The sequence below is a fragment of the Vanacampus margaritifer genome, chromosome 12 (assembly GCF_051991255.1).
Source record: "Vanacampus margaritifer isolate UIUO_Vmar chromosome 12, RoL_Vmar_1.0, whole genome shotgun sequence".
Taxonomy (NCBI): Eukaryota; Metazoa; Chordata; class Actinopteri; order Syngnathiformes; family Syngnathidae; genus Vanacampus; species Vanacampus margaritifer.
In genome coordinates this window covers 7134720-7162185 of record NC_135443.1, presented here as the reverse complement: position 1 = coordinate 7162185, position 27466 = coordinate 7134720, and the positions used below count along the sequence as shown (strand labels likewise).

The window sequence follows — 27466 nt, the reverse complement described above, 5'->3', positions numbered from 1 at the left end:
AAAAAACAAATGAGTTGAAATGAGTTCAGCGTATAATTTATACATGTATTTAAGGCAAGTTGTAAAATGTCAAGTCCTCTTGTTTATGTTTAACAAATTTAAAACATCATAACGGGTACATTCAGTTGCTTTAGTTCAGTTTTAAGAATGAATGGATATGTCTTCTTCTGTAATGTTGCTTTTGTAATCATATTTTTTCTGTTTTTACAGGATGGCGAGCTGCTTTTCATGTTTTTGAGCTCATTCATGGAGTCATGGTTTGCTTCCTTCTTCTTATACAAACCTTTTTCCATCTTTCTTTGTCATTTCACTGTAAACACAACTGTTTTTTTTTTTGTTTTTTTTTAGGGAACGTCATTATCCCGGGACCTCCCTTCCTCTGGAACAAGATCTTCACACACGTCTGCTGGATTTATTGTGCCGTTTTGCCCCTGAACAGCTCTTGAGTTTCCTCCAAACCTCACAGCACTATAGATTGGAGGAGGCCATGCAAGTATGAAAATCTGTTTGTTGTTGTGGTCAATATTACAAATAAGACATTAAATGAACAAAGTACGGGTTGAATAATTTCCGTAATTCCATTCAAAAAGTCAAATCTTGTATGCAATTATTAACTGATTTACTGCCATTGACGACTATAGACGTAAAAAAAAATCATGTGAACTATTTCTATTAGTTAAACATTTTTTCAATTATTTTTTTATGAAAATCTAGAATTTTTTATTGTACATTTATAACAGATATAAAATAATCATGCAATTAAATACGATTAAACGCCCCTTATTTTTATTTTATTTTTTTAAATTAGGCCCGTCAGGCGATTAAATGTTTTAATTGTAATTAATCACATGACTTCACTAGTTAACTAACAATTAATCACAAATGTTATATCTGTTCTAATACAATAAAAAAAATCTAGGCCTGACGCCCCTATTTTTTTATATTTTCTTTTTTAAAAAGAAAAGATTATTAAAAAAAAAAACTTTAAAAAAAGAAAGAAAATATGATTAAAAATGAGGGGCGCCGGCGATTAAAAATTTTCGGAATTAATCGCATGACTTCACTAGTTAACTAACAATTAATCACAAATGTTATATCTGTTCTAATACAATAAAAAAAAAAATCTAGGCCTGACGCCCCTAATTTTTTATATTTTCTTTTTCTTTTTTAAAAAGAAAAGATTATTAAAAAAAAAAACTTAAAAAAAAGAAAGAAAAGATGATTAAAAATGAGGGGCGCCGGCGATTAAAATTTTTCGTAATTAATCGCATGACTTCACTAGTTAACTCACGATTAACCACAAATTTTATATCTGTTCTAAATTTACAATACATTATTTTCTAGGTTTCCATACTCGTTAGCAAAAGTGGAAAAAAAAAAGTTAAACTAATAGAAATAGTTTAAATGAATTTTTGACGTCTATAGCCGTCAATGGCAGTGAATGAGTTAACTTACCGGTATGTAATTAAGTGTTGTATTAAAGTTAACCATCTAACTTGTATCATTCTCTCTCTTTATTTAGATCACTGAGAAGTACCACTACAGTGAAGCTACAGGTTATCTACTGGAGAAGAAGGGAGACTTTTATGGAGCATTTACAGTTTTGTTAGAGGTAGTCAAATTAATTATTATTCAACCAGATATTTGATAGAAATATCTTTTTTTTTTAAGTCCATTTGTTGAAATAATATCAAATTTGTATAAAATGTGCCCACCGTTGTTCATCCTATTGTTACATTAGTGACACAATTAGAACCACAATTTAATTTTTTTTTTTTTTTACCATCTGTCTTTATCTCAAATATTCCTTTCTAGGCATTAAAAGTGCAGCTTTCTCTGCTGACTGCTGACCCCACCAGTGATGAAAAAGAAAATGAGTCCGCTGTATTGAAGCGAGTAGAAAATTCCCTGAATAACCTGATTGCCTTGGGTCATCGCAACTCTCAGAAACTCCAGCAGCCACAAATCAAGGTCATTTATTTTCGCGCCTCAACAGTATTTTCCGGTTTTCTTATCAGAAATGCTCAAGTGATAGACGTCAAAAATTCATTCAAACTATTTCTATTAGTTTCACATTTTGTTCCACTTTTGTTAACAAGAGTATGAAAAACTTGAAGAAAATGTATTGTACACTAATAACAGATATAACATTTGTGATTAATCTTGAGTTAACTAGTGAAGTCATGTGATTAATTACAGTTAAAAAAAAAAAATCGCCTGATGCCCCTAATTTAGCTCTTTGACTGCCAAAAACGTTAAATAACGTTTAGTAAAATCCTATGGAGGAGTGCCAAAGACGTTGAAAGACGTTTGTTTCAAAACAGAGGTGAAACTAACCATTTTCTATTGTTGATTACTCAAAAACGGAATAAGGTAGAAACAAACTTTTTTTTCTGATGAAAGATGAGAGTCCAATCTTTCATTTGGTAGTTTCCATAGTCCAAACACATAATTTTCTGTGGACCTTGAAAGATCAGTCAAAAGATCAGTCAAAATGCTTAAATCGGCTGGCACCCACGGCATCCCTTTTCTGAAAACGTCTGGCAGTCAAAGAATTAAAAAAGAAAATATTATTAAAAAATTAGGGGCGTCAAACGATTACATTTTTTAATTGTGATTAATCGCATGACTTCAATAGTTAACTCAAGATTAATCACAAATGTTGTCTTTTCTAAATGTACAATAATTTTTCGTAGTTTTCGTAGTCTTGTTAACAAAAGTGGAAAAAATGTGAAACTAATAGAAACAGTTTGAATGAATTTTTGACGTCTATAGCCGTCAATGGCAGTGAATGAGTTAAGATGCCGATAGTTAATGGTGGAAGGGCTTAAAATAGCGTGACACGTGACCCTTTGAAGTTTTAAAGTTTCTCGCCATTCGTCAGAAAAACGGTGCTCCGTCGGCGACGAAACAGTCCGTCATTTCCGGCAGACTGCCCACCTCTGGAAATAAGTTTCCACAAAATTCAACTTTTCAGATTGCACAAATTATTTTTGTCAAAGCTCAAATATTATGTGCAATGGATTGGGCCCATGACAGACATGTTTCCCAGAACATTACATATGACAGCACTAAGTGAAACAGTGCTTCTCAATTTGCCCTCCCCCATTTTGTAGTGGAAAACTGACCACCGCAAATTGTCAAGCCAAGTGCAGCTGTGGCACCGACTAAATACTGATTTAATAATCAGCATGTACGACAATCTCCAGATGTTTCATGTTTCGTCTTTCATACAGGAGCTGTGGTTTTCATTATTGGAGACTTTGATGACTCCCCAGAAACAAGGTAGAGAAGCTCACACTTCCAGTTACGTTGTTCCTTTTGCTATGATCAAACTTTTACAGGTTTGAAAGTCAGACATGCTTAGTCTTAGGCATACTGTAAAGACCACATGAAAATATTGGATGATTTGAAGTTGGGAATGCGAAGAAACGTGATCTTAAAGGACTAAGGGAATATGGAGGTTGGAGTAGTTAATGCCATGGTAGGACACATCAAAGGATGTTTTTTTTTTCTTTTAGTTACAATGCATATCAAAATTTTAAAGGCTGCTATTGATGTGATGTCCGATTGTAACTTCAGCCATTTGGATCGGTCTCATTTCAACTTGCAAGCAGCAAGAATCCTTGAATTCACAGTGGAAAAAGATGACCTTGCAATATCGCAATTACCAATACCGATATGGGTACTTTTTCCCAAAATCTGGATACATTTTCGAGACCTTTATTTTTATTTTTCTCCCCTTTGGGCTTATTACTGTAATTTGTCAAAACCCAGGACAGATTTTGACCAAGTTTGTAGGCAGAGATAGAAAATACTAATAGATTTTATTTAAAAAAATCTCTACTCTTTTCATACTATGAAACTATGTTAACTAATTTGCTCCCAAAAACGTATACGTTCTATTTTAAATACCGCCATGCTCCCAAAGACGTATTTATACGTTGTTGTTTTTTTTTTAATGGTAGAGCAGAGCATACAAATGATGCAGCCTCTGAACTGAAGAGAACGCTTGAAGCAATTGTAGTCATTACAAAAAACGGCCAGCAGGTGGCAGCAGAGTATAAGAGATCAACCAGGGCCACGTTGCAACAAGTTCTTTTTTTGTCAGTGTTTTTAACAGGAATGTGAATAATATTCTAATGGTAATTGCTGCAAAACAGAAACAGATAGAAATATACTTTTTTTTCCTGACGAAAGAAGAGACTCTAACCTTTCTTTTAGTAGGAGCCGTGTTTTTAAATCAATAGAACACAATATTCCCTGGCCCTTGCAAAATCAGTCAAAATCCAATAAAACAGCCGGGAGCGAAGGGGGTTGCTTCACTGAAAATGGCTGGGAGTGAATGAGTGCTGATAAAAAAAAATAATGATTTTTTTTGTGTGTGTTTTCCAGTCTTAAAGGACCTGACGATGAATGTTCTCAACAGTATGAGCAGCTTGGTTTCACTCCCTGCTATCATACAGCAGATACTGCAGGTGATTTGTCTTGAATTACTCATTCCTCACCTGTTTGCTACCATATACCTGTACTTATGGCTCAAACAAAAGATTGAAGTCTGACCATTTATAGTCTCCATTTATGACGTAACATTTGTCCTTTGTGTCCCAACAGAATCCCATTTATGAGAAAGGAATTGGAGAGATCCAAGTCCTAATTCTTGGGATGCTTGAAACTTTCAACTATGAACAGGTAAATTATTATAATTATTACCTCGTTCACTGCCATTGACGGCTATAGACGTCAAAAATTCATTTGAACTATTTCACTAGTTAAACATTTTTTCCCCCCTACTTTTGTTAACAAGAGTATGAAAACCTAGAATTGTTTTTATTGTACATTTAAAACAGATATAAAATTTGGGATTAATTGTGAGTTAACTAGTGAAGTCATGCGATTAATTATGATTAAAAAAAAATACTTTTAATAATCTTTAATCTTTTCTTTTAAAAAAGATTATTAAAATAAATAATAAAAATTAATTTAAAATACTTAAAAAAAAATACTTTTTAAAATACTTTTTTTTTTTTTTTAAATAATTAAAAAAAAAAAGAAGAAAAAAAGATTATTAAAAATTAGGGGCGTAACTCACTATTAATCATAAATTTTATATCTGTTCTAAATATACAATTAACGTTTTTTTCTAGATTTTCATACTCAACAAAAAAAAAAACTTTAAAGTGGAAAAAATGTTAAACCAATAGAAATAGTTCTAATAAATCTTTGACGTCTATAACCGTCAATGGCAGCGAACCAGTTACTATGCACACCTCTAATTATTTGACTTTATAGATGGGGAAGGTTGTCCAAGAGAAAGGAAAAATAAAAAGGGTTTGTGTGTAAAGAACATTTCTAATATATAACTGCTGTTTTGTGTTGAAGACTTTATTCGAAACAACCACCAGTCTGTTGAATCACGACCTCCACTGGTCGCTGGCTCATCTGCGCACTGCTGTGACGAGGGGACTCCACCCAAGACAAGACTACTGCAACATTTGCCTACAACAGTACAAAAGGTGGCAGGACCCGGCCGAGCAGATCCTTCTATTCAGGTAATACAATCTGCGCTCCAGAAATTACATTTGTATATCATTCATGATATATATTCACATCTCAATGCAATGATGATAATAACTCATTCACTCGCAGCCATTTTCACTGAAGCAACCCCCTTCGCTCCCAGCTGGTTTACTGGATTTTGACTCATTTTGCAAGGCCCACAAAATATTGTGTTCTGTTGCTATAAAAACACGGAACCTACCAAAAGAGAGATTTGAGTCTCTTCTTACATCAGGAAAAAAAAAAAATTGTCTCTATTTCCGTTTTGCAGCAATTAGCATTAGAATATAGCTAAGTTTCATCGATATTCACATTCCTGGTGAAAACACTGTCAAAAAAGAACTTGTTGCAACATGGCCCTGGTTGATCTCTTATACTCTTTTTTTTGTTGTTGTAATAACTACCATTGCTTAATGCATTCTCTTTAGTTCAGAGGTTGCATCAAAGTATGCTCTAGCATAAAAAAACGTATGAATACGTCTTTGGGAGCTTGGTAATATTTAAAATAGATATTGTTATAATTTTTTGGGTGCAAAAGAGTTATTATAGATGATGTGATTATTCTGATTAAAAATGTAATCATTTGACAGTTGTAATTATTTTCTAAATAATAAAATATCAAATATCTCACTGTACACAATGTCCTTCAGCCAATGAATGTCTTCCGCTCCTATAATTAGTCGGAAGCCATAGTTGATCACAAAGCTACACTGACAGGTAATAACACAGTAATAACACAGTAATGACACAGTAATAACCCGTTTTTAAGTCTTTTTTTTTTTTCTTTCTCAGAATGCCTTGCTACTTGTCAAGTAGATGATGCATAATCCTGACGCTGTTAGCTAACCAATGAAATGCTGAATAGTAAAATGCAATCTGTCTTTTCTGCTTAGCTGTGGTCACCTGTACCACGTTCAGTGCCTGCAGCAGCAAACCACGGACTGTGGATTGGGAAGTGCGTCGGAGCAGCAGCAGTGGAGTTGCTACAAGTGTTCCACCATTCACAGAGGAAAAGGTGGCCGGTATAGCGTCCCAAAGAGAAGTCGCAGCGCATCCCTGGCGCAGGTTTGTGGATCCAGAAAAGTGTTTAGTGTTCAGCAGTCCTTTAACTCGTTCACTGCCATTGACGGCTATAGACGTCATAAATTCATTTGAACGATTTCTATTAGTTTCACATTTTTTCCCACTTTTGTTAACAAGAGTATGAAAACCTAGATTTTTTTTTGTGTACACTTAGAACCGATATAAAATTTGTGATTAATCGTGGGTTATTTAGTGAAGACATGCGATTAATTACGATTACAAATTCAAATTTCAATTCAAAAAATTTATAAAATAAAATAATTGTAATTATTTGTTTCCAATTTTTTATAATTTTCATTTTTTTTTTGTTGAAAAAAATATTTAAAATTAGGGGTGTCAGGCGATTAGCATTTTTAATCGTAATTAATCACATGACTTCACTCGTTAACTCACAATTAATCACACATTTTCTATCTGTTCTAATACAATAAAACTAATTCTAGGTAGTCAAACTCTTGTTAACAAAAGTGGGGGATTTTTTTAAATAGAAATAGTTCAAATGAATTTTTGACGTCTATAGCCGTCAATGGCAGTGAACGAGTTAAGATCCAAGCCTGTATGATTTAAAGAGTTTTGTGAGTTTTGCTACTATATTACCCTCAACTTCCTTTTCTGTCCCAGACTCGACTTTCATCTGTACATCATGATGACGCTCGGAGAAAAAAGGTAAGGATTTAACAACTTCTTAAGACAAAAAGAATAGGTTGTAATGTGTGAACCTCAAAATTTAAATGTCCCAAAATCGATTTTATTTAAATTATTTGATACTGTCTTGCGTTTGTCTGTGTGTGCCTTTATTTAGAGCGCTGTTTATGTTGTACCCAATTTGGCCACTTAGGGGCAGTGTGGTCCCACGCGGTCTAATACACTGTTAAGTTGTAGCCACATTAGAGAGAAGGAAACGATCAAGTTATTCCAATGAAAGTTGTTTTTTTTGCAGTGTGGAGCCGTTCTTTTGAGGGATAAAAGTGCCGCGAGTAGCGCGCTAATTAGCATTAGCGAGTCAGACTGGAGTACATCATTACGATTCCTTGCACATCTATAGACTGAATCAAAAAAATCATCGTCAACTCAAATCATTTTGAATCAAAAATCGATTCTGAATCGAATCGCAGACCCAAAAATCGAATCGTGAGACGTTCAAAGATTCCCACCTCTAGTTGCAATGTATGCCACGTGGGCAACGATTTTAAGTTTTCCGGAAACGTGCACAGGACTGCACAACGTCTCATCAGATGAATTTGTATTGATTTTTTCCGTATCGTAACGCAGGTTTTTGAGGAGGTCATGCTGGACTTTCAACAAGAACAGTCCTGGGATCAGCTCCGATGTTTATACAAGGGACCGTCAAGGGTAAGACTGATACGCTCATGCAAGTGCGCGGCGCCTGTCGGAGTGGTGACGTCTCGCTCTCTCGTCCAACCACCAGCTGTCCGTCCTGACGGAGCTCTCGCGCTGCCACGGCAACGAGAGAGCCGGGATTCTAATCCAACCTCATCCAGCACAAGAGAGTTTCAGTCTGAAACTTTCTCCTCCGCCTCTCTTTGAAGATTAGCAATGTGGAGTTAGCGCTCTTCGGGACGAGCGGGTCACACTTCTCGTTTTGTCTCCATCCAGCGATGCTTGGATTACTTGTATTATTATTGTTACTTGATGATATTATCAGCAAAAATTGGAACACAAAAATGCAAGAAATAAACGGTTTATTCAACTTTTCGCAACTGTTCAATATGCTTCCGGTAAAAGACTTTTGAAGCAAGTAAGATGCAAATCAATAAAAACTGCATTTTACGCAAAAAGCTGAAACCTTGATTGGCCCCAAAAATTGCAAAGAGCCTTGATTTATTTTTTATTTTTTAACTGCGACTGCTCCTATCAGCTTGTATTTTCCCTTTTTCCCCGTGGACAGGTAGTGTTGTGTTAACACTGCAGTTACACTTTAGGCCAGAGGTGGCAGTCACAAGTAAAAAAAATTTAAAAAAAAGTGACAAACTCAGCAATGGACTTTTAACTCATTCGCTGCCATTGACGGCTATAGACGTCAAATATTCATTAGAACTATTTCTATTAGTTTAACATTCTTTCCACTTTTGTTAAGATTTTTTTTGTTGAGTATGAAAACCTAGAAAAAAAATATTGTATATTTAGAACAGATATAAAATTTATGATTAATAGTGAGTTAGTGAAGTCATGCCATTAATTACGAAAAATCGCCTGACGCCCCTAATTTTTGATCTTTTCTTCTTTTTTTAAAAGTATTTTAAATTATTTTTTTAAACATTTTTTAATAATCTTTTTTCTAAAGAAAAGATTATTTAAAAAAAATATTTTATATATTATATTAATCGCATGACTTAAATAGTTAACTCGTGATTAACCACAAATTTTATATCCGTTCAAAATGTACAATAATTTTTTTTCTAGGTTTTCATACTCTTGTTAACAAAAGTGGGAAAAAATTAAACTAATAGAAATAGTTCAAATGAATTTTTTACGTCTATAGCCGTCAATGGCAGTGAATGAGTTAAAATGAACATTAAAACATTTTATATTCAAAAATTCTACACTGTCACTTTAAGAAAATCTGTGACTTGTTATATATGAAAAAAGAGATGTGATGCAATGTTGGGGGGTGGGGGGGGGGTGGGGGGGGCACAAAGGCTTTAGTTTCATGAGGCATGTGAACCAACACAGGCAAAAGTCTTTGAGAAGATTTTATTATATCAAAATAAGTGTAACAGATCTTGGAAACAAGAAGAGGAAATCTGAGTGAAATTGTGACTCATATTGTTGGTAAAGCTCAACGCTCAGGCACTTTTGAGGACACCAATTTCTGCTGTTGACACTGTGGTGACAGGAGAGGTTCGTCATAAGTAGTTATTTTTTCCAGTATTGAGCATCCATTGTGGACTGGAAAGGAATCATAAATAAATAAATAAATACCGTGCTATGGCTTGTTTTATTCAAGCTCCACAAGCAAATCTCCTTCACCAACCGTTTCGCCTGCCTTACAGTGGACACTCTTTACCTGCCGAAACACAAAAAAATAAAAAAGGACATTAACTCATTCACTGCCAATGACGGCTATAGACGTCAAAAATTCATTTGAACTATTTTTATGAGTTTATTTTTTTCCATTTTTGTGAACAAGAGTATGAAAACCTGGGATTTTTTTTTTTGTACATTTAGAACAGATATAAAATTTGTGATTAATCGTGCGTTAACTAGTGAAGTCATGCGATTAATTACAATTAAAAATTTTAATCGCCTGATGCACCTAATTTTTAAAAATCTTTTCTTTAAAAAAACAAACACATTTATTATATATATATATATTTTTTTTAAGTAAAGATTATTAAAAACTTAAGGGTGGCTTCACTCACGATTAATCACAAATTTTATAACTGTTCTAATACAAAAAAAAATTTCTGTTTTCATACTTTTGTTAACAAAAATGGAAAAAAATGTCAATGAATTTTTGACGTCTATAGCCGTCAATGGCAGTGAATGAGTTAATAAATAGTACAAGACTCCATGTGAACATTTATTTCATCCATTGGTGATTTTCGCTATCATCTGTTGCCAAAATAGTTACACTGACCTTTGCTTGTTTGACAGCAGTCATACTGTTCTGCATTTTCATGGCTTCAATCACACAGATTTCTTGGCCTTCTGCGACCTGCGAGTCCACAAGCAACACAACATATAAAAACTGCATGGGTGCATTACTACTTATCATTGAGGGAATAAGACACAATATGAACCCATTAAGGCCAGCATCGCATTACTGCGTTTCTACCACGAGAGCCAGGGGGGGCGCTCTTCTACCTTTTAACTCATTCACTGCCATTGACGGCTATAGACGTCAAAAAATCATTTGAACTATATTGGTTTTCCATTTTTGTTAACAAGAGTATGAAAACCTAGATTTTTTTTGTGTGTGCATTTATAACATAAAATTTGTGATTAATCGATTAATTAAAATTTAAAAAATGTAATCGTTTGACGCCCAATTTTTTTTATAATCTTTTCTTTCTTTTTTATTAGGGGCATCAGGCGATTACAATTTTTAATTCTAATTAATCACATGACTTCACTAGTTACCTCAAGATTAATCACAAATTTTATATCTGTTCTAAATGTAGCCAAAAAAATTCATACTCTTGCTGACAAAAGTGAAAAAAAAAAAGTGAAATTCATTTTTGACGTCTATAGCCGTCAATGGCAGTGAACGAGTTAAAGGGACATTCAGTGACATTCAGTGACATTCAGCGCTGAAATCTGCCTCAGGAGCTGAGATATCATTTATTTAGTAGGCATTTACAATATTGAATTTGAATTTCCAGGAAAACTTCAGGTTTTCAAGGGGTGACTTTTGCCAGGCGCGTTAGGCCTTAATGGGTTAAAGATCTTAATTCCTCTTATTTAGGAGACTCGAGCCGTTTGCCTTGGCCATAGCCGTAGTACATAAACACACAGTGCACGTTTTACCTCATCGCCGGGCTTAACCGTAACTGCAACCACGGTGCCGGGCATTGGTGAACGCAGGATGCTGCTGGTGTCTTCGGGAACTTTATCCGGCATGAAAGAGTTCAATTTGGCTGCCAACTTGGACAGAATGCGAATCTTAAACTGCAAAAAAAAAAAAAAAAAAGGAATACTTTTGGAACAATCCATTCACAGCAACCATTTTGTTATATAGTATCTTCAAGGGTGAATATAAAAAAATCACACCTGTATAAACAATGCTTTAGCATAATCAGTGTATAGCTTGTATAGAAGCATAGCTGTAATATCCACTGAAAACATCATTCAACTTAATCCTAGTATTCACATTTGTAGAAATATGCTATGATTAAAGCTCGTTTTTCACAGATTGGGAAGAATTTGTGCCTTATCTTATATTATATTCATATTCATTCTTTGAAGGATCCTGTTAGCCATTAAATGGGATCCTCCATTTTAGCATTAGCGCTAGGCTAGCAATGGTTTTAAAAACAAAGCCGGTTTTGTATTTAAATATACGGTGGATGTAATTCTTCTTGTCGTGTGTTTAGTTTTACTGTTAACTCATTCAACAGCTTGAAGGACGCTTAAAGATGGCAAAATCACATTGATTCGCTCCAGGCTTGCTACAAGCAACATGGTGCATTCAGGGACATTAACTCATTCACTGCCATTGACGGCTCTAGACGTCAAAAATTCATTTGAGCTAATTCTATTAGTTAAACTTTTTTTTTTTCTACTTTTGTTAACAGTATGAAAACCTAGAGTTTTTTATTGTACATTTAGAACAGATATCAAATTTGTGATTAATTGTGAGTTAACTAGTGAAGTCATGCGATTAATTACGATGAAAAAATTGAATCGCCTGACGCCTCAAATTTTTTTTAATTATCTTTAAGACGCGTCAGGCGATTCAATTTTTTAATTAAAAAATTGAATCGCCTGACGCCCCGAATTTTTAATTATCTTTAAGTCGCATCAGGCAATTAATTTTTTTAATTGTAATAAAAAAAATTAATAGCCTGATACCCCAAATTTTTCATTATCTTTAAGTCGCCTCAGGCAATTAATTTTTTTAATTGTAATAAAAAAAATTAATAGCCTGACGCCCCGAATTTTTCATTATCTTTAAGTTGCATCAGGCGATTACATTTTTTAATTGTAATTAAAAAATTTAATTGCCTGACACCCTAAAATTTTCATTATCTTTAAGTCGCCTCAGGCAATAAATTTTTTGAAGTGTAATAAAAAAAAATTAATAGCCTGACGTCCCGAATTTTTCATTATCTTTAAGTCATGTCAGGCGATTACATTTTTTAATTGTAATTAATCGCATGACTCCAATAGTTAACTCACGATTAATCACACATTTGATATCTGTTCTAAATGTACAATATTTTTTTTCTAGGTTTTCATACTCGTGTTAACAAAAGTGGGATTTTTTTTTTAACTAATTCAAAGTTCAAATAAATTTGGACGTCTATAGCCGTCAATGGCAGTGAATGAGTTCATCTTCAATTATCACATTTTACAGATCAATAGAAGCCAAAATCAAAGTCACGATAAAAAACCCTAGTACGGAATGTCACATGACAAACAAATTCATACAAATAATAACCTTACCGATGTGCCCAGATACTGCAGAACTATGTGTCCCGAAGCATCCCGGGATAGACACTAGAGCAAAAAAATGACATCGTCAACACAGATGTCATGAAAATCATTTAAAACAAAATGCACAAATGGCACGTTCTGTTCGTTACCTGTAACAGTCTGTGCTTATTATTGATAGTGAGCGGTAGCAGTGGGGAAGCCAAGTTCCACTGTCCATGCACATCCACCCGCTCTCCATCCACGTGTACCTACGGGGAGAAAATTCAAGAGCTCCAATGGTGCTTTCAAGGACATTCTGTAAATACACACAATTCCTCAAGTTGTATATCACCTTCGATGATTGCTTTTGAAAAAGTAGTGCATCTGTAGAGTATTCTATTCACAGTGCTTCACTTTATTCCTATCTTGTTCCCTTATTCAAAAACGGAGTAATTTAAGCACCGGAACCGTTTGAAAAGTAACCGAGAAGGCACCGGGTACATCTTTCAATCTATTGCCAGGTCCAGAAAGTAAAAACCCTGCTATCGTTTGCTTTAGCCCCTTGTGCTAGCTTGTTAGCTCCCTAGCAGGTAACCGAGCACCCGTGGAGCTAGCTTAGGGAGCTCGCTAGCTTAGCACCATGGGGCTAACGCCAAACGGTGGCAGGGTTTTTACTTTTTGGACCTGGATTTGCCACCTCTTGGCCAGGTTAGCACATTGCGGCCAAAGGTAGAATCCAGGTCGATTATTGCGCTTAGTGGCGTCATAAAAAAAAAAAGAAAAAGAAAAAAAAGAATCTTTCACACTGGCAAGATCAGTGGAATCCTAAAGCTAAGCTAACTAGCTGAGATGTTCACTCTGTTGCAAATTCATTTTTTGCCTTGAGTGATGGCGTGAGAGAGAGAAGCTAACAACAGAGGTTTGATACACTGCTTCATTTACATATTTGAAGGTATTTAAAAAAAAAAATTGACAACTAATAATAATCCATTTTAAGAAAGAAAGACTTGATTTGTTTCTCATTGTGTCTCTTTTTCCAAACACTTGTTTTTCATTTTGCCATTCTGGTAGGAGAACTTAACTCTTTTCAAGATTATTATTAATTGGATAGCAAATTATTTTTATTTAACCACCCCCCCCCAAAAAAAAAATCATTAAAGTGCATAAGGCAACAACTTTTTTGTTATTATTATTGTATGTAAGAATTGCAATTTCAAACAAACTTGCAATACACATTAGGTTGCCTTAAATGTTGATGAATACAAGTGAAATAAACTTGACTCACCGTACACATGTTTCCGGATTTATTAACTTCTACTTCATGCCATTGTTCTCCCAGCTGTGCACATAACTCCCAGCAACTACTCGCCACAGGTACTGAGGGTATCCTGCAAAGAAAACACACAAAAACGATTACATTTGAAGAGACCCGAACTGCTGCTTTCTGGTATAAAATCAACCATCTTAGATTATTGGCCAGTTCAAAATGATTCGCTACAGCAGAGCCGACACATACCTAGACGAGCAACGGGATTCATAAAAAGGTACAGCTGCAGCGAAACAGATTGCACTTTCATCGCCTTGCAAAAGTCTTCACCCCCCTTGAGTTTTTCAAACATTTTGGCATGGTACGACCACAAACATAAATATGTTTCATTGATGTGAAAGTTAAATACAAAGTGGATTTTTTTTTCAAACTTCTTTTACAACAAAAAAACTGAAAAGTAGGGTGTACAAAAGTATTCACCCCCCTTGAATTAACACTTTGCCAAACCCCTTTTTGCTGCGATGACAGTTTCAAGTCTTTTAGAGTATGTCTCTTATCAGTTTTGCACATCGGGAGGCTGAAAAGTTTGCCCATTCCTTCTTGCAAAACCGCTCCCGCTCAGCTAGGGTAGATGGAGAGCATTTGTGAACCACAATCTTACTCATTTGCTCCCAAAAAATATATAAATATGTGTGCCAAAGACGTATTTATACGTCTTATATATATATATATATATATATATATATATATATATATTTTTTTTTTTTATGCTAGAGCATACGGAAAACTTTGATGCAGCCTCTCAACTGCACAAAACAGTTAAAGAAATTGTAATTATTACAAAAACGGCCAGCAGGCGGCAGCAGAGCAAAAGATATCAATCAGGGCCATGTCAAAAAAAAGCTATTCTCCCCACAATTTGAAATAGATTTGTGAATAACGATGAAACTTAGCTATATTCTAATGCTAATTGTTACAAAACGGAAACAGATAGAAATATACATATATATAATATAATAATAATATATTGGCAGACTTGATTTCTTGCGGCTCACTTTTAGAAAAGGCTTTCATACAGGCCAGATTTGTGCACTACTCGGCTGATGGTTGCACACACTCATACATGTGTCAGAAAAACGGGGTCCGTTACCTCCCACCAACTGCCGACCTCTGTTATTTATATTTATTTTTTGGGCAAGTCTGGCTTAAAAACCATCACGTCATCAAACCGGCAGATCACATTTTATGACCAATTAAAATTTTCTACAACTGCATAAACCAAATGTCATTCTTAAAATGTATTCTCTGTAATCCCAATAGAAAGTCTCAAGAAATTTAACAGAATTTGTCCACGCCTTAGCAACAGTATGAACGTGGACACTTTACAGAACTGCTTTCTCTCATGGACGATCGTATCCAAATCGGAAACTCACGGGCAATATTTTCAGACCATAAAATCTCTCGAAGTGGGTCCTCACCTCAAATGACCTCGAACGTTCTGGGAACAGAGCTGGGCCGCGACGTACAGTGCTGCCGCGGAGGCGACCAGTTCCCGCTGTTGTTCCGCCTGTAGCTGATGACCTTTAAACCCATCGGGGTAAATCTCTGGAAGGAAGTTGGTACTAATGTCGCCAGAAATAAAGCGAGGGTGGGTGATTATTTCTCTCAAGAGTGGAATGTTGTGAGTTACACCTGTAGGCAAAAAAAACATGTCATTGTAGCAACAAAATATTGACAACAAAATGTGCTTGTACCTTCAGAATGTATCGGTTGTACCTCTGATGACGTAGTTATCCAGAGCATCCTCCATCTTGGAAAGGGCTTCTTCTCTTGTAGCACCGTAGGTTATTAACTTCAAACATATACCAGATTAAATCGGAGTCAATTTACCTCATAAACATTTGCGTAAAAAAAGAAAGAAAAAAAAAAGACAATAATTAACTAACCTTAGAAATCATAGGATCATAATAGATGCTGATGTCACTTCCCTCCTGGATGCCGCTGTCCACCCGGACCTGGCAGTACGAAATTCATTTATCTCAACATTTGGAAATTTCTAAGGCGGGATCTAAATGTCTCATGGAGGCATTGGGAGAATTTTTCATAAACACACTACCTACATTGTTGAGATCGGTTGGTTCTTGGTATTGGGACAACCTTCCGATGGAAGGAAGACCAAATGACTTGTAAGGGTCCTAAAAGGTCAAATGAAAAGATGTGAAGCTTCTACTAAAGAATGCAACTTCTAAGAAATTCATATACAGTACAAGTTCATTTATGTAGTATTTGCTCAACTATACTTCAACATGAGTCTAAATGTTTGGAGAGATGAGAGAGAGCCATTCAAACCTCAGCATAGACGCGGCTCTCAAAGGCCCAACCATTAATTGGGATGTCTTCCTGTCTGTGCTGCAGTTGGTAACCCTTGGCAACGCGGATCATCTGCTCGACCAGGTCAAGACCAGTGATACACTCGGTTATGGGATGTTCAACCTGGAGAGCAAAGTTACAACAAAAATGGTTCAAGCAAACTAGGATTGGAGTGAGAAATTTTTAAAACAAAGTATTTTCCTCTGTTTTTCAGAATATATATATTTTTTCTGTTTACCTGAGTAATTTTTTCCCCGTTTTCTAAAAAAAATATTTTCTATTTTTCTGAATATTTTTTAAAGGGGTTTTCCCTCAGAGATTCGAGAACAAACCACGATAACAGTATACATATTAATTCCTTTATTGAGAGCCAGTAAGTAAACATGACCATCTAAAAGGTAAAAATAAATACTCCGAAAAAGAGAACACCAGCTCTGTTTTTCGGAATAATTTTTTTTCTTCGTTTTTTTTAATTTAAAAAAAGTTTGGTTTTTTTTACACATTTTTTTTTTTTTTTTTTACAATTCCCCCCCCTATTTTATTACAATCATTTTTTTGCTGTTTTTTTTTTTAATAATTTGTTTCAGTTTTTAAAATAATTATTTTCCCTGTTTTTCTGAATAATACCTCGCCTGACCCCAACAACCTCCCCCTCCCCCCCCTCCTTGTGTTTTTCGGAGTAATTTTTACTCCTGTTTTTCTGAATATTTTTTTTCAGCCTGTTTTTTGTAATATTTTTTGACAGAAAAAAATATTCAGGAAAACAGAAAAAAATATTCAGAAAAACAGAAAGAAAAAAAAATACTAAAAAAAAAACAAAGCTCCCCAAAAAAAATTAGTCAGAAAAGCAGGAATATTTTTATTTTTTTCAAGTGAATGCAAAACGCTTCCGTTAAAGGCATGAAATGTATACACTTTTTTGTTTGCATATTCACTTGCGCCTTAAATGTTTGGATTCAATTCTATTTCAAAACACAACAGCTCCCGTTAAAAAAAAAATAATTCACAAGAATGAATTTCAGCCTACATATGCGAACACTTGACCTGTAGCCGTGTGTTCATCTCCAGGAAGTAGAAGTTCTTTGTAGAATCTACCAGGAACTCCACCGTACCAGCAGAAGAGTACTGCACCGCCTTGGCGAGCTGCACCGCTTGCTCACCCATTGCTCGTCTTGTCACCGAGTCCAGGAAAGTACTAGAAAAGAAAAAATTGAGTTCCATGTGTTTTTTGCCGTTCAAGTGCTGCTGTAAATCACAACGCCAGCATGTCTGCTGTGCAGGATTACTTTTGAGTAACAAACAGCCAATAGTGAGCCTTATTTTGCATCATGTGATTCGGTGAAACACTCACTGCATTAAGCAAGATGGCATCGGTTTGTGGTAGTGCCGAAAATTCTCACAAAAAAAAAAAAGTGAAAATACTGGAACTTTACGAAACAAGTCTTCTTAAGTATGGGAGCGTTTTTCGCTAAATCTTCCAAAACGGCGCCTGTCCTGGCTTGGCGTCTTCCCATCTATCTGCACTCTGGCGCACTTTATCCAATTGAAACCAGTTAAAACCATCAGGTCACATATGGTATATTTGCAAAGTATAAAAAAAGACTGTTACAAGGAAACATTTTGAAAGTAAAATATGAACGTAAAGTAAAAGTAAATAAGGTATGAGTTTCTTGCCAACCTGGGCGCTTCTTCCACCACCTTCTGGTTCCTCCTCTGGATAGAACACTCTCTTTCATTCAACCACAAAGCATTGCCATGTTTATCAGCCAGCACCTGTGAGAAGAAGCCCACTATTTAAACAAAAACATTTTTTTTTACTGAAGCAACCCCCTTCGCTCCCGACTGTTATACTGGATTTTGACTGATTTTGCAAGGCTCACAGAATATTGTGTTCTATTGCTTTAAAAACATGGAACCTACCAAAAGAAAGATTAGAGTCTCTTCTTTCATCAGGGGAAAAAAAGTATATTTGTATCGGTTTCCGTTTTGCAGCAATTAGCATTAAAATATAGCCAAGGTTCATCATTTTTCACAAACACTGGGGAAAAAGAGCTGGTTGATCTCTTATACTCTGCTGCCACCCGCTGGCCGTTTTTGTAATAACTACCATTGCTTTAAGCGTAGTCTTCAGTTCCGAGGCGCATCATACTTTCTGTATGCTCTAGTATTTTATTTTAATTTTTATTTTTTTAATTTATTAATTTTTTTTTTTTTTTAAACATTGCTTGAATGTGAAATGAACGTAATGCATTTTTGCTTGGTGAAAGTTTCTTAATTTTTTTTTTATTTTTTTTTTTTGAACGTTTCTGTGAACGAGCTCATTCGTTTTGAACGGTTCATTTTTTTCTCCAGGTTGCCAGTAAAAAAACGCCATAAAAAGGGCCTTCATTAGACCTTTTTCACAAAAAAAAAACGTGAAAATACGTCATCACCAGGAATCTCAGCTTCCGGTCCTTATATTAAGCCCTAACTTGATCTCAAGCATTTGCCCAAAATCCCCTTTGCCGATGTGGAAACTAGCATTGTACAAGAAAACTCCTAAGGACCATAAAAAAAAAAAAAGGACTATGAACTAGTTTTATTTTTAGACCAATGAACTTAGTAAAAAAAAAAAAAGATGAACTATGTACTGAACTAGTTCATTTAGAAATGTGTGAGCTGAACCCCTTTGTGTACACTTCCGACAGTTTACCTGAATCTCGATGTGTCTCGGGTTATCGATGTATTTCTCAATAAGAAGTCTATCGTCTCCAAAGCTTGACGCTGCTTCCTGCGATGAAAACCGGAAGCCGTCCCTGTAATAACAGACAGACGAGCACACACGCAAAAAACAACACATTTGTATGACTACGGTACCTTGAAGGTGTTATATTTAATTAACTCATTCACTGCCATTGACGGCTTCAAACGTCAAAAATTCATTTGGACTATTTCTATTAGTTTATAATTTTTTCCCCACTTTTGTTAACAAGAGTAAAAAAAAAACTATTAAAAAACTTATTGTACATTTAGAACAGATATAAAATTTGTGATTAATTGTGAGTTAACTAGTGAAGTCATGCAATTATTTTCAATTAAAAATTACCTCTATTAGTTTATAATTCCCCCCCCCCCACTTTTGTTAACGAGAGTAAAAAAAAACTATTAAAAAAAACTTTTATTGTATTTAGAACATGTATAAAATTTGTGTTTAATCGTGAGTTAACTAGTGAAGTCATGCAATTATTTTCAATTAAAAATTTTAACATCCTGACACCCCGAATTTTTAATAATCTTTTCTCTTTTTTTTAATTAATTCACTGCCATTGACGGCTATAAAAGTCAAAAATTCATTTGAACTATTTCTATTAGTTTAGCATTTTTCCACTTTTGTTAACAAGAGTATGAAAACCTAGATTTTTTTCATTGTACATTTAGAACATATACAAAATTTGTGATTAATCGTGAGTTAACTCGTGAAGTCATGTGATTAATTACGATTAAAAAATGTAACCGCCTGAAGCCCCAAATTTTTAATAATCTTTTTTTTTTTTAAATGAATTTATGGCAGTGAATGAGTTAATTAACAATCACCTGTTCCCACGTTTACCCCAATATGATGCAATTTGTCAACAAAACACGGTTGCAAAGAATACAATCGTGTTGTTTGATGGATGTCACGTGGCTACTTGCCTTCTCTTAAAAATGCAATCAAGAAACCGCAACTTGAAATCAAATCAAAGAACACCAGAGATGGTTTGGTCGGGGGCCGATACCTGATCGGATTAGAGCATCCTAATGAATTGTGAATCGTAGTATTTATTAGTAATACAATAAAAATGGCACAGAATGTGAATATTTACTTTGCTAGTCAATTTACTTTGTGCGCCCCTTAAATTTTCTTCCAGCGTTAGGGGCAACTACGCTCGTAGCAAAAAATGTTAGCCCGGAGCTCTATTACTCAAAGAGACGTACCTTGTTTCGTCATCATTCCATGCAACTCTCATTCCTTTGCCTCCTCCGCCAGCAGATGCTTTTATCATTACTGGATAGCCTAAGAATAACAAAAATAATGACACACAAAATAATGAATTATTGCAGAAATGTTAAATCTTAACTCATTCACTCCCAAAAACGTATTTATACGTTTTTATGATAGAGCATACAGGAGGCTTTGATGCAGCTTCTGACTTGAAGAGGTCGCTTAAAGCAATGGTAGTTATTTAAAAAAAAGCTCTTTTCCCCAGTGTTTTCAACAGATTTGTGAATAACGATGAAACTTAGCTATATTCTAATTGCTGCAAAACGGAAAAATTTATAATAAAAAAAAAATCCCTGATGAAAGAAGAGACTCTAAACTTTCTTTTGATATGTTCCATGCTTTTATAGCAACAGAACACAATATTCTGTGGGCCTTGCGAAATCGGTCAAAATCCAGTAAAACAGCCGGAGAGCGAAGAGGGTTGCTTCAGTGGAAATGGCTGGGAGTGAATGAGTTAATAAAATATGAGGCTAGAAATCTTTCAAACGTCGCCGATGAATGCACACAAATTGAAAAACTAAAAACTGATCGTTTATTGTACCGTGAGCAACTTTTGTCCTCATCATAGCAGTAAAGGCAAAATTGCTCAATAGCTTTCTTTGTTTAGGTACAAAACCCAACTGGACACAAGTGCCGAGTGACTTACCAATATTTTGTGCGATTTCAACAGCATCCTCTGGAGTCTACAACAAAAGAGTTAGGTTATAGAAAATAAATGGCTGACACCTGACAGTTGTATTTTTTAAATAAATGAGTCACAAATATATGACAAGGAATATAAATACCCTTCAAATAATGAACCCAAACAAATGGAATGAATCAGTCAAACAAAAAAATAAGAAAATGTTTTATGCCAACCTTGACCACACCATCAAATCCTGGAATCGTGTTAACCTTTGCAGCCTTAGCAATTAGTTTGCTCTCAATTTTATCCCCCATGGCTTGAATAGCGTGAGTGTCCGGGCCAATAAATGTCACGCGCTCCTTTGCCTAGAAAATGCATCATCAAAACATATTCGTTAGGTAGCGAGAAAAAAAAAAAGTTACAATATTTATTGGTGGTCATCCTGAGTAAAAAAAAAAAAAAAAACATACACTGACTGTGACAGTTTCCGTTTTCCAAAATACACTTGAGGGAAGAAAATGGAATTCTGTGCGTCATGTGTAGGCGCACTCCAAATCGAAAAATGAAATTGTCGGAATGGTGGAATATGAATGAGGATTTTACTCACGAGTCTCTTTGCAAACTCTTTGTTTTCGGAAAGAAAGCCGTATCCCGGGTGCACCTGGACAAACGAAAAACGAAATGAAGACCCTGTAGATAAAGCTTGTAAAATGTTCAACTTTGATCTTGTTTATATCCATTCATTATAATCAGATGAAATAATTGTGTGAATGCTGTGGCCTTCACGCACATGTTACAAACTTCCCACTTTTTCGGCATCTATCTACTTCCACATAATTCAGCCGATTCTCCTCATTCCAATTTTAACATATTCCAAAAATTCACGCCATTCTAGGTTGTATTTTTCTTATTCCAAATATTCACGCCTTACCCACAATTCCCCATTTTGTACCCTACGTTTCCCCACTCATTCTTAATGGGAGATTCTACATTTCACATTTACTTCCACATTTTTCATCCCATTCACTTCATTCCAACTTCGATATATTCCACCATTTCACGCCATGCGCTCTTCCGTCTATTCCACACGTTTTCATTTAAAAAAAAGAAGAAGCAATTTCTCCAGAAATTTAGTTACTTGTAAAATACACTAGCGCAACCTAAATTATATAAATAGTTTGTGTAATATACCAACAAATGTCCTTTTTATGATTTCCTCACGGACAAAATTATTCAACCACTTAAAAATTACTACTCTTTTCACGTCTTTTCAATCGTTTTTAATTGGTCAAAAAATTTAACAAATTTAAAAGAAATGTGATATTCTTCCTCCTTAACAGACAGTTAATGGTGTCACTGCAAAATGTCGAAAAAGAAGCTGAGGAACTGTGATGGGATTTTTCAATTTTCTCAATTCTCAATTTTCGGTCCAGACAATAAGATATTTGTTTTGTTGTTCTTGTTGTACTGATCTTTTAAACTATTTAAAAAGAGCCCTCAATGTTAATAAAGTCATTCATAATAATGACACATTATTCAACAGGAAAGACTTACAGCTTGGGATTTAGTGTCTCTGACGGCAGCCATAATCGCATCCATGTTGAGGTAGCTCTGGCCGGTGGGGGCGGGGCCTACGTATACCGCCTCGTCAGCCATCTTGACATGAACCTGGACGCACAGAACAGTTTTACAAAGCTCGAAATGAGCGGCCTCGCATCAGTTTTCACGTCAAAATGGGGATTTTGTTTTTTTACTCTGAAGCCACGATTAATCTCGAGAGGTTTTGCGCGATTTCCCGTTCAACCTGGAAATATCAATGAATGAAATCACTACAACTCCTCCGTTATAACCGTCATGTTTTTTTTTTTTATTGTTTAAAGCAGCTCAATGCAGGAAATGTAATTTGAATCACTACTGCCCCATGTGGCTGAAAAATGAAACTGCGCACTCCCTTCTGCACACATCCATAGACAGAGGGCGGGAAATTCGAACCATTATTTTTTACGTGCTATATAAAATAAAATAAAAAGTGAAGACAAATATTCTATGGGCAAATTTGAGGCAAGTGTTTCCACTGCTTAGTGTCTGCTCAGCGCTGCTTTGGATATGGCGCCTTGTTTCTAACGGTTGCTTTTCCACCCCAAAACAGTGGCAACAGAAAATGCAAAAATCATACTGCATTGTGGGATCCTCACTCACAGAATTGGAGTCGACGTCACTATGGACAGCAACGGTCCGAATACCCATCTTCTTGCACGTCTTGATCACCTGATGGTAACACAAAGACATTACGTACTCACGGAAATTAAGTGACTTACAGTGCAATCCAGAGTACTGTACTTTTTTTTTTTTCTATTAGATTTTCTCAGCAAAATATGCCCAAAAATGTGGGCCATTGATTACAAATGAGATTTGTCAATTTGTCAATAAAAATATATTTTTTATAATGTAGTGAAAAATTAAATATACACAAGGTTAAGCCTAACAAAAGCTCACATTTTTGTTTCCATTTTTGTTAACAAGAAAATGAAAACCTAGATTTTTTTTTGTACATTTAGAACAGATTACAATTACAAATTTTAATTGCCCGATGCCCCTATTTTTTAATAACCTTTTCTTTAAAAAAATTTTATTAATGTTTTTTTTTTAAAGAAAAAAAATATAAAAAATTAGGGGCGTCGGGCGATTACAATTTTTAAACGTAATTAATTGCATGACTTCACTAGTTAACTCACGATTAATCACAAATTTTATATCTGTTCTTCTATTATTGGTTTTTATACTTTTGTTAACAAAAGTGGGAAAAAAATGTTAAACTAGAAATAGTTCAAATTAATTTTTGACGTCTATAGCCATCAATGGCAGTGAATGAGTTAATACTTAATAGATTTAAGTAAACAGCAGGTGATAATAATCATAAAAAAAAAAAAACATGCACATAAAAAAAACAACAAAGTTTTGACATTTTGGGTGCAGTTTCCCATTAACTTTATGGTCAATGTGCACTATGTGGTGGTTGCAGAAATGGCACTAGCTATGCAAATGTAAATACGACGGATCCCAAAACATCTACTGGAGTATTTTTCTTTACACCCACATGGTGTGGGTGTCACATTTAACAGGCTACAGATTCAGTATAATTTATGGATGTAAGACAATCTTACCCTGCAAGCAATCTCCCCTCTGTTTGCTATTAGAATCTTGTCAAATGTCTGTGGAAAGAGATGAAAACAGTCAACTTCATTCATCTGTTTTTACAATGCCTCACTTTCACCCATTTACACACCAATAGCCGACTGCTGCCACGCCGGGCGCTGCCAGGTCCATTGGGAGCAAATCGGGGGTTCAGTGTCTTGCTCAAGGACACTTCGACATTGGTCAACAGAAGTGAGGATCGAACCCTAAACCTCACAGATGGATGACGACCACTCAACCAGTGAGCCATGCCGCCCCCACATAATAATAATAATAATAAACAGGTAGGTTACCTTTTCATTCGGACTGGGGGCGGTGGAATACTGAGCCTTGCTGTGAATAGCGCAACATCCAGACTGGAAGGGGGCAAACTGAAAAACACATTGCCTCTATATATCATTTCAAGCATCGTTGACATCTGATTATATAATAACATTCATTACAGAAATGTATTTCATATACTGTATAACATGACAATAATCAGCTTTTATATTGCAAAACTTCATAAAAGGTCAATTTAGTATCATGCAAATATCTTGATACTCTTGACAGCGTCAAATTACAATGGAGCAATTACTGGGAAGGCTCAGCGAGATATTGTCTGCTCTATCTACATATGTGGTGACGACACGCTTCATCGCCATGAACAGCAATACTTTTATTTACGTGAGTTTGTCAAGCCATGGTGAAAATCGCTATAATTCTGCAAGGAGGAGAACTGCTATGTTGTCCATCACGAAGGACGTTTGCTTGCTCTGTTTCCAGGTTTTCTAGCTACACACACACACACACACACACAAGGTGACAGCTTGTCATTTCAAACGTTCCATTCATGTGAGAGTCTTCTCACCTTTAAAACAAACAGCAATCTGGAAGGTGGTGGCAAGATACAGCGCGTCGCCATGTTAATTCCAAGCATAAAAGTATGTTGTTTTTTACATGAGTTTTTTGTATTATTATTTTCTTCTTCTTCTTCTCTTCTTCTTCTTCTTCTCTTCTTCTTCTTCTTCTTCTTCTTCTTCTTCTTCTTCTTCTTCCTGGAAGGGCTTTAGCACTGATCTGATAGCAGCCCATACACGCCCGTGCAAGCCGTTGAAGCCACAGGGCGGCCATCTTACTCCTCCCATCTTGCGAGCAGACTACTGCATTAACTATACGTATACGTACAGATTCGACATATACATCTCGTAAACTCTTAGTATGAGGACGGGGGCGGGAGGCTTTGTGATGGTGGTCACTATTTTTTTAACAAGTAAATAAAATTAAAAAGTGGACGAAATGTGCTGCTTTGAAGACCCTCTTTTTCCCTTTGATCAAAAATAATGTCTTTCTTGGGAGGAGTAATATGGCGGCCTCGCGGCTTCAAAAGTCTTGGCCTGGCGGCTATCAATTAATATATACAGATCAATGGGGTATTGAGACTGGGCGGAAAAAGTAGAAAAATACGACGAAGAAGAAGAAATAGAAATGGCGGCACAGGGTGGAATATTGTTTCAGGAAAAGGTCAACCGAATGGTCTCCAAACAGAATGGAAAACCTGTACTCAAACCCAACAAACCTCTTGTCCTGAAAGATTCAGTGACGAGTCGCAAACTCAACAAAGGAGGTAAAAACTAAGAACGGTTGCTAGTTTTGTGGTAACGTGCAGATTTTCTGTTGCTACAGACCTTAACAAACCCCAACCTACTGTACTGGTAAACGTCTTAAAAATGTGATCTCTCTATAATACGGTGGGAAGATCCTATATTGTTTTTATGTGTAAAAAAAAAAAGAAAAGAAAAAGTGTTATTCCGAACATCCGGGCAATTCCGATATTTCCGCAATGTAACGCTTCATTTCCCACGTATTTTATTGTATTGCTTTTGCTTGTGAATAGCAACACTGGCAGAAACGTTATAGCAGTTAATTTGGAATGGTTGCGTTAACCAGAACAACAAACAATGCATCGGAATCAGCCATTTTTGATCAATTTGTAACTGAGACCAAAAAAAATAAATTTCTTGTTTGTTTTCTTCTTTATTGATTGCATTCTTTTAATTGTTTTTACAGAGGCCACCTGTGTTACGGAGTTGTCAGTCATGATGGCCTGTTGGAAGCAAAACAACTTTGTGGAGAGTCTGTGCTCCAACCAGATGGGTGATTTCTACTCGTGTGTTGAAAAGGCTCAGGTACGTTTACACAAAGCTGTCAACGCTCACGCATTGTAAAGAATAAAAGTGCAAATATCTCTGGCATCTTATTCCCTGAATTATTATTATTTTTTAATTGATTAAGTATCAAAATAAGAACATACCGTGGGCAACGCCTTTATCATGGTCACGTGATAGATAGAGCATAAAGAAGGCTTTGATGCAGCCTCTGACCTGAAAAGGTCGCTTAAAGCAATGGTAGTTGATACAAAAACGGCCAGCAGGTGGCAGCAGAGTATAAGAGATCAGCCAGAGCCATGTTGCAACGAGCTCTTTTTGCCAGTGTTTTCAGCAGATTTGTGATTAATGATGAAACTTAGCTATATTCTAATGCTAATGGCTGCAAAACAGAAACAGTTACAAATATACTTTTTTCCTGATAAAAGAAGAGACTTTTACCTTTCTTTTGGTAGTTTTTTTTTTTTAAGCAATAGAACACAATATTCTGTGGGCTTTGCAAAATCAGTCAAAATCCAGTAAAACAGCCTGATGTGATTTTCAGTGAAAATGGGAGTGAATGAGTTAATGTCCCTTTTCTTTAATATTTTATGTCTTTCCACATCACAACAAATATTTTTTTTTCCCTTGCAGGCTTCTAGGAAGAAAAGAGGAGCGAGTCTTCAAGGACGTCTTACACCAAAACAAACCACCACCCTGTTGAAGAGATATCCCACTCCACACTCCGAGATTTAGGAACATGATTGTGTTTTGTTTTCAAATTGAAATGTAATAAGCCACAATGCTGAGCCTTGTTTCACCTTTTTAAGGTATCATTGGTGTTTGTTAGCTCATCGATGAGAAACGTGCAGTTTGAAAGAAGCTATTGAGCACTGTACAAGGTTTTGTAATATAAGAGCAATGTCCATTAAAATTTTATGTAAATATTTTAATACATGGCAATATTTATTTTTTTGCGTTTTCCTTGTGCACCACGATATTGAATTTCACCAGAATGACTTTCACTTCAAATCTGAACAGTCTTCATCTCATGTATTTACAATATGAGAATGTGAATAATATATGAGAATAGGCAAAGCCCAAAAATACTTAACACACAA

The 27466-nt window shown here is 35.5% G+C and overlaps 3 protein-coding genes across 5 annotated transcripts in view; 2 read left to right on the top strand and 1 right to left on the bottom strand.

The window, feature by feature from the left end:
- vps8 (VPS8 subunit of CORVET complex) overlaps nt 1-8353 on the top strand; it is a 30395-nt gene extending 22042 nt beyond the window's left edge. For 2 of the 3 annotated variants that reach the window (XM_077582236.1, XM_077582235.1), the window contains exons 34-44: nt 211-257; nt 349-493; nt 1523-1612; nt 1816-1971; nt 3237-3285; nt 4396-4478; nt 4615-4692; nt 5383-5552; nt 6453-6624; nt 7264-7308; nt 7915-8353. In XM_077582236.1, coding sequence (XP_077438362.1) covers nt 211-257; nt 349-493; nt 1523-1612; nt 1816-1971; nt 3237-3285; nt 4396-4478; nt 4615-4692; nt 5383-5552; nt 6453-6624; nt 7264-7308; nt 7915-8190 — 1311 coding nt within the window. In that variant the 3' untranslated portion in view covers nt 8191-8353. The remainder of the gene's footprint in view (nt 1-210; nt 258-348; nt 494-1522; nt 1613-1815; nt 1972-3236; nt 3286-4395; nt 4479-4614; nt 4693-5382; nt 5553-6452; nt 6625-7263; nt 7309-7914) is intronic. The other variant, XM_077582237.1, reaches the window with a different exon arrangement.
- Nucleotides 8354-9343: 990 nt separating this feature from the next.
- On the bottom strand, nt 9344-25195 carry pcca (propionyl-CoA carboxylase subunit alpha). Its single transcript, XM_077582889.1, has 24 exons — nt 25070-25195; nt 24513-24590; nt 24189-24236; nt 23224-23292; nt 22579-22692; nt 21632-21685; nt 21258-21389; nt 21046-21082; nt 20333-20411; nt 19071-19173; nt 18057-18151; nt 17423-17573; nt 16358-16501; nt 16129-16203; nt 15955-16023; nt 15785-15860; nt 15487-15700; nt 14027-14129; nt 12912-13010; nt 12772-12825; nt 11134-11274; nt 10244-10321; nt 9586-9670; nt 9344-9487 (listed from the first exon to the last, which is right to left on the bottom strand). The coding sequence occupies exons 1-23, from the start codon at nt 25136-25138 to the stop codon at nt 9602-9604; spliced, it is 2151 nt and encodes a 716-aa protein (XP_077439015.1). The 5' UTR covers nt 25139-25195; the 3' UTR covers nt 9344-9487; nt 9586-9601.
- A 461-nt stretch (nt 25196-25656) lies between these two features.
- Nucleotides 25657-27298, top strand: chchd1 (coiled-coil-helix-coiled-coil-helix domain containing 1). The gene is made up of 3 exons (XM_077581672.1): nt 25657-25825; nt 26269-26387; nt 27000-27298. The coding sequence occupies exons 1-3, from the start codon at nt 25687-25689 to the stop codon at nt 27099-27101; spliced, it is 360 nt and encodes a 119-aa protein (XP_077437798.1). The 5' UTR covers nt 25657-25686; the 3' UTR covers nt 27102-27298.
- Nucleotides 27299-27466: the final 168 nt, after the last annotated feature.

Bases quoted from the DNA above. Each gene is read 5' to 3' on its own strand.
- pcca (XM_077582889.1), bottom strand. From the start codon at position 25,138: ATGCTTGGAATTAACATGGCGACGCGCTGTATCTTGCCACCACCTTCC. The intron at 22,693-23,223 runs GTGAGTGAGGAT...CTGTGCGTCCAG, and splicing joins GTGACGTCGACTCCAATTCT to GTTCATGTCAAGATGGCTGA. The intron at 16,024-16,128 runs GTAGGTAGTGTG...TCGTACTGCCAG, and splicing joins AACCAACCGATCTCAACAAT to GTCCGGGTGGACAGCGGCAT.
- chchd1 (XM_077581672.1), top strand. From the start codon at position 25,687: ATGGCGGCACAGGGTGGAATATTGTTTCAGGAAAAGGTCAACCGAATG. The intron at 25,826-26,268 runs GTAAAAACTAAG...TTGTTTTTACAG, and splicing joins TCGCAAACTCAACAAAGGAG to AGGCCACCTGTGTTACGGAG. The intron at 26,388-26,999 runs GTACGTTTACAC...TTTCCCTTGCAG, and splicing joins CGTGTGTTGAAAAGGCTCAG to GCTTCTAGGAAGAAAAGAGG.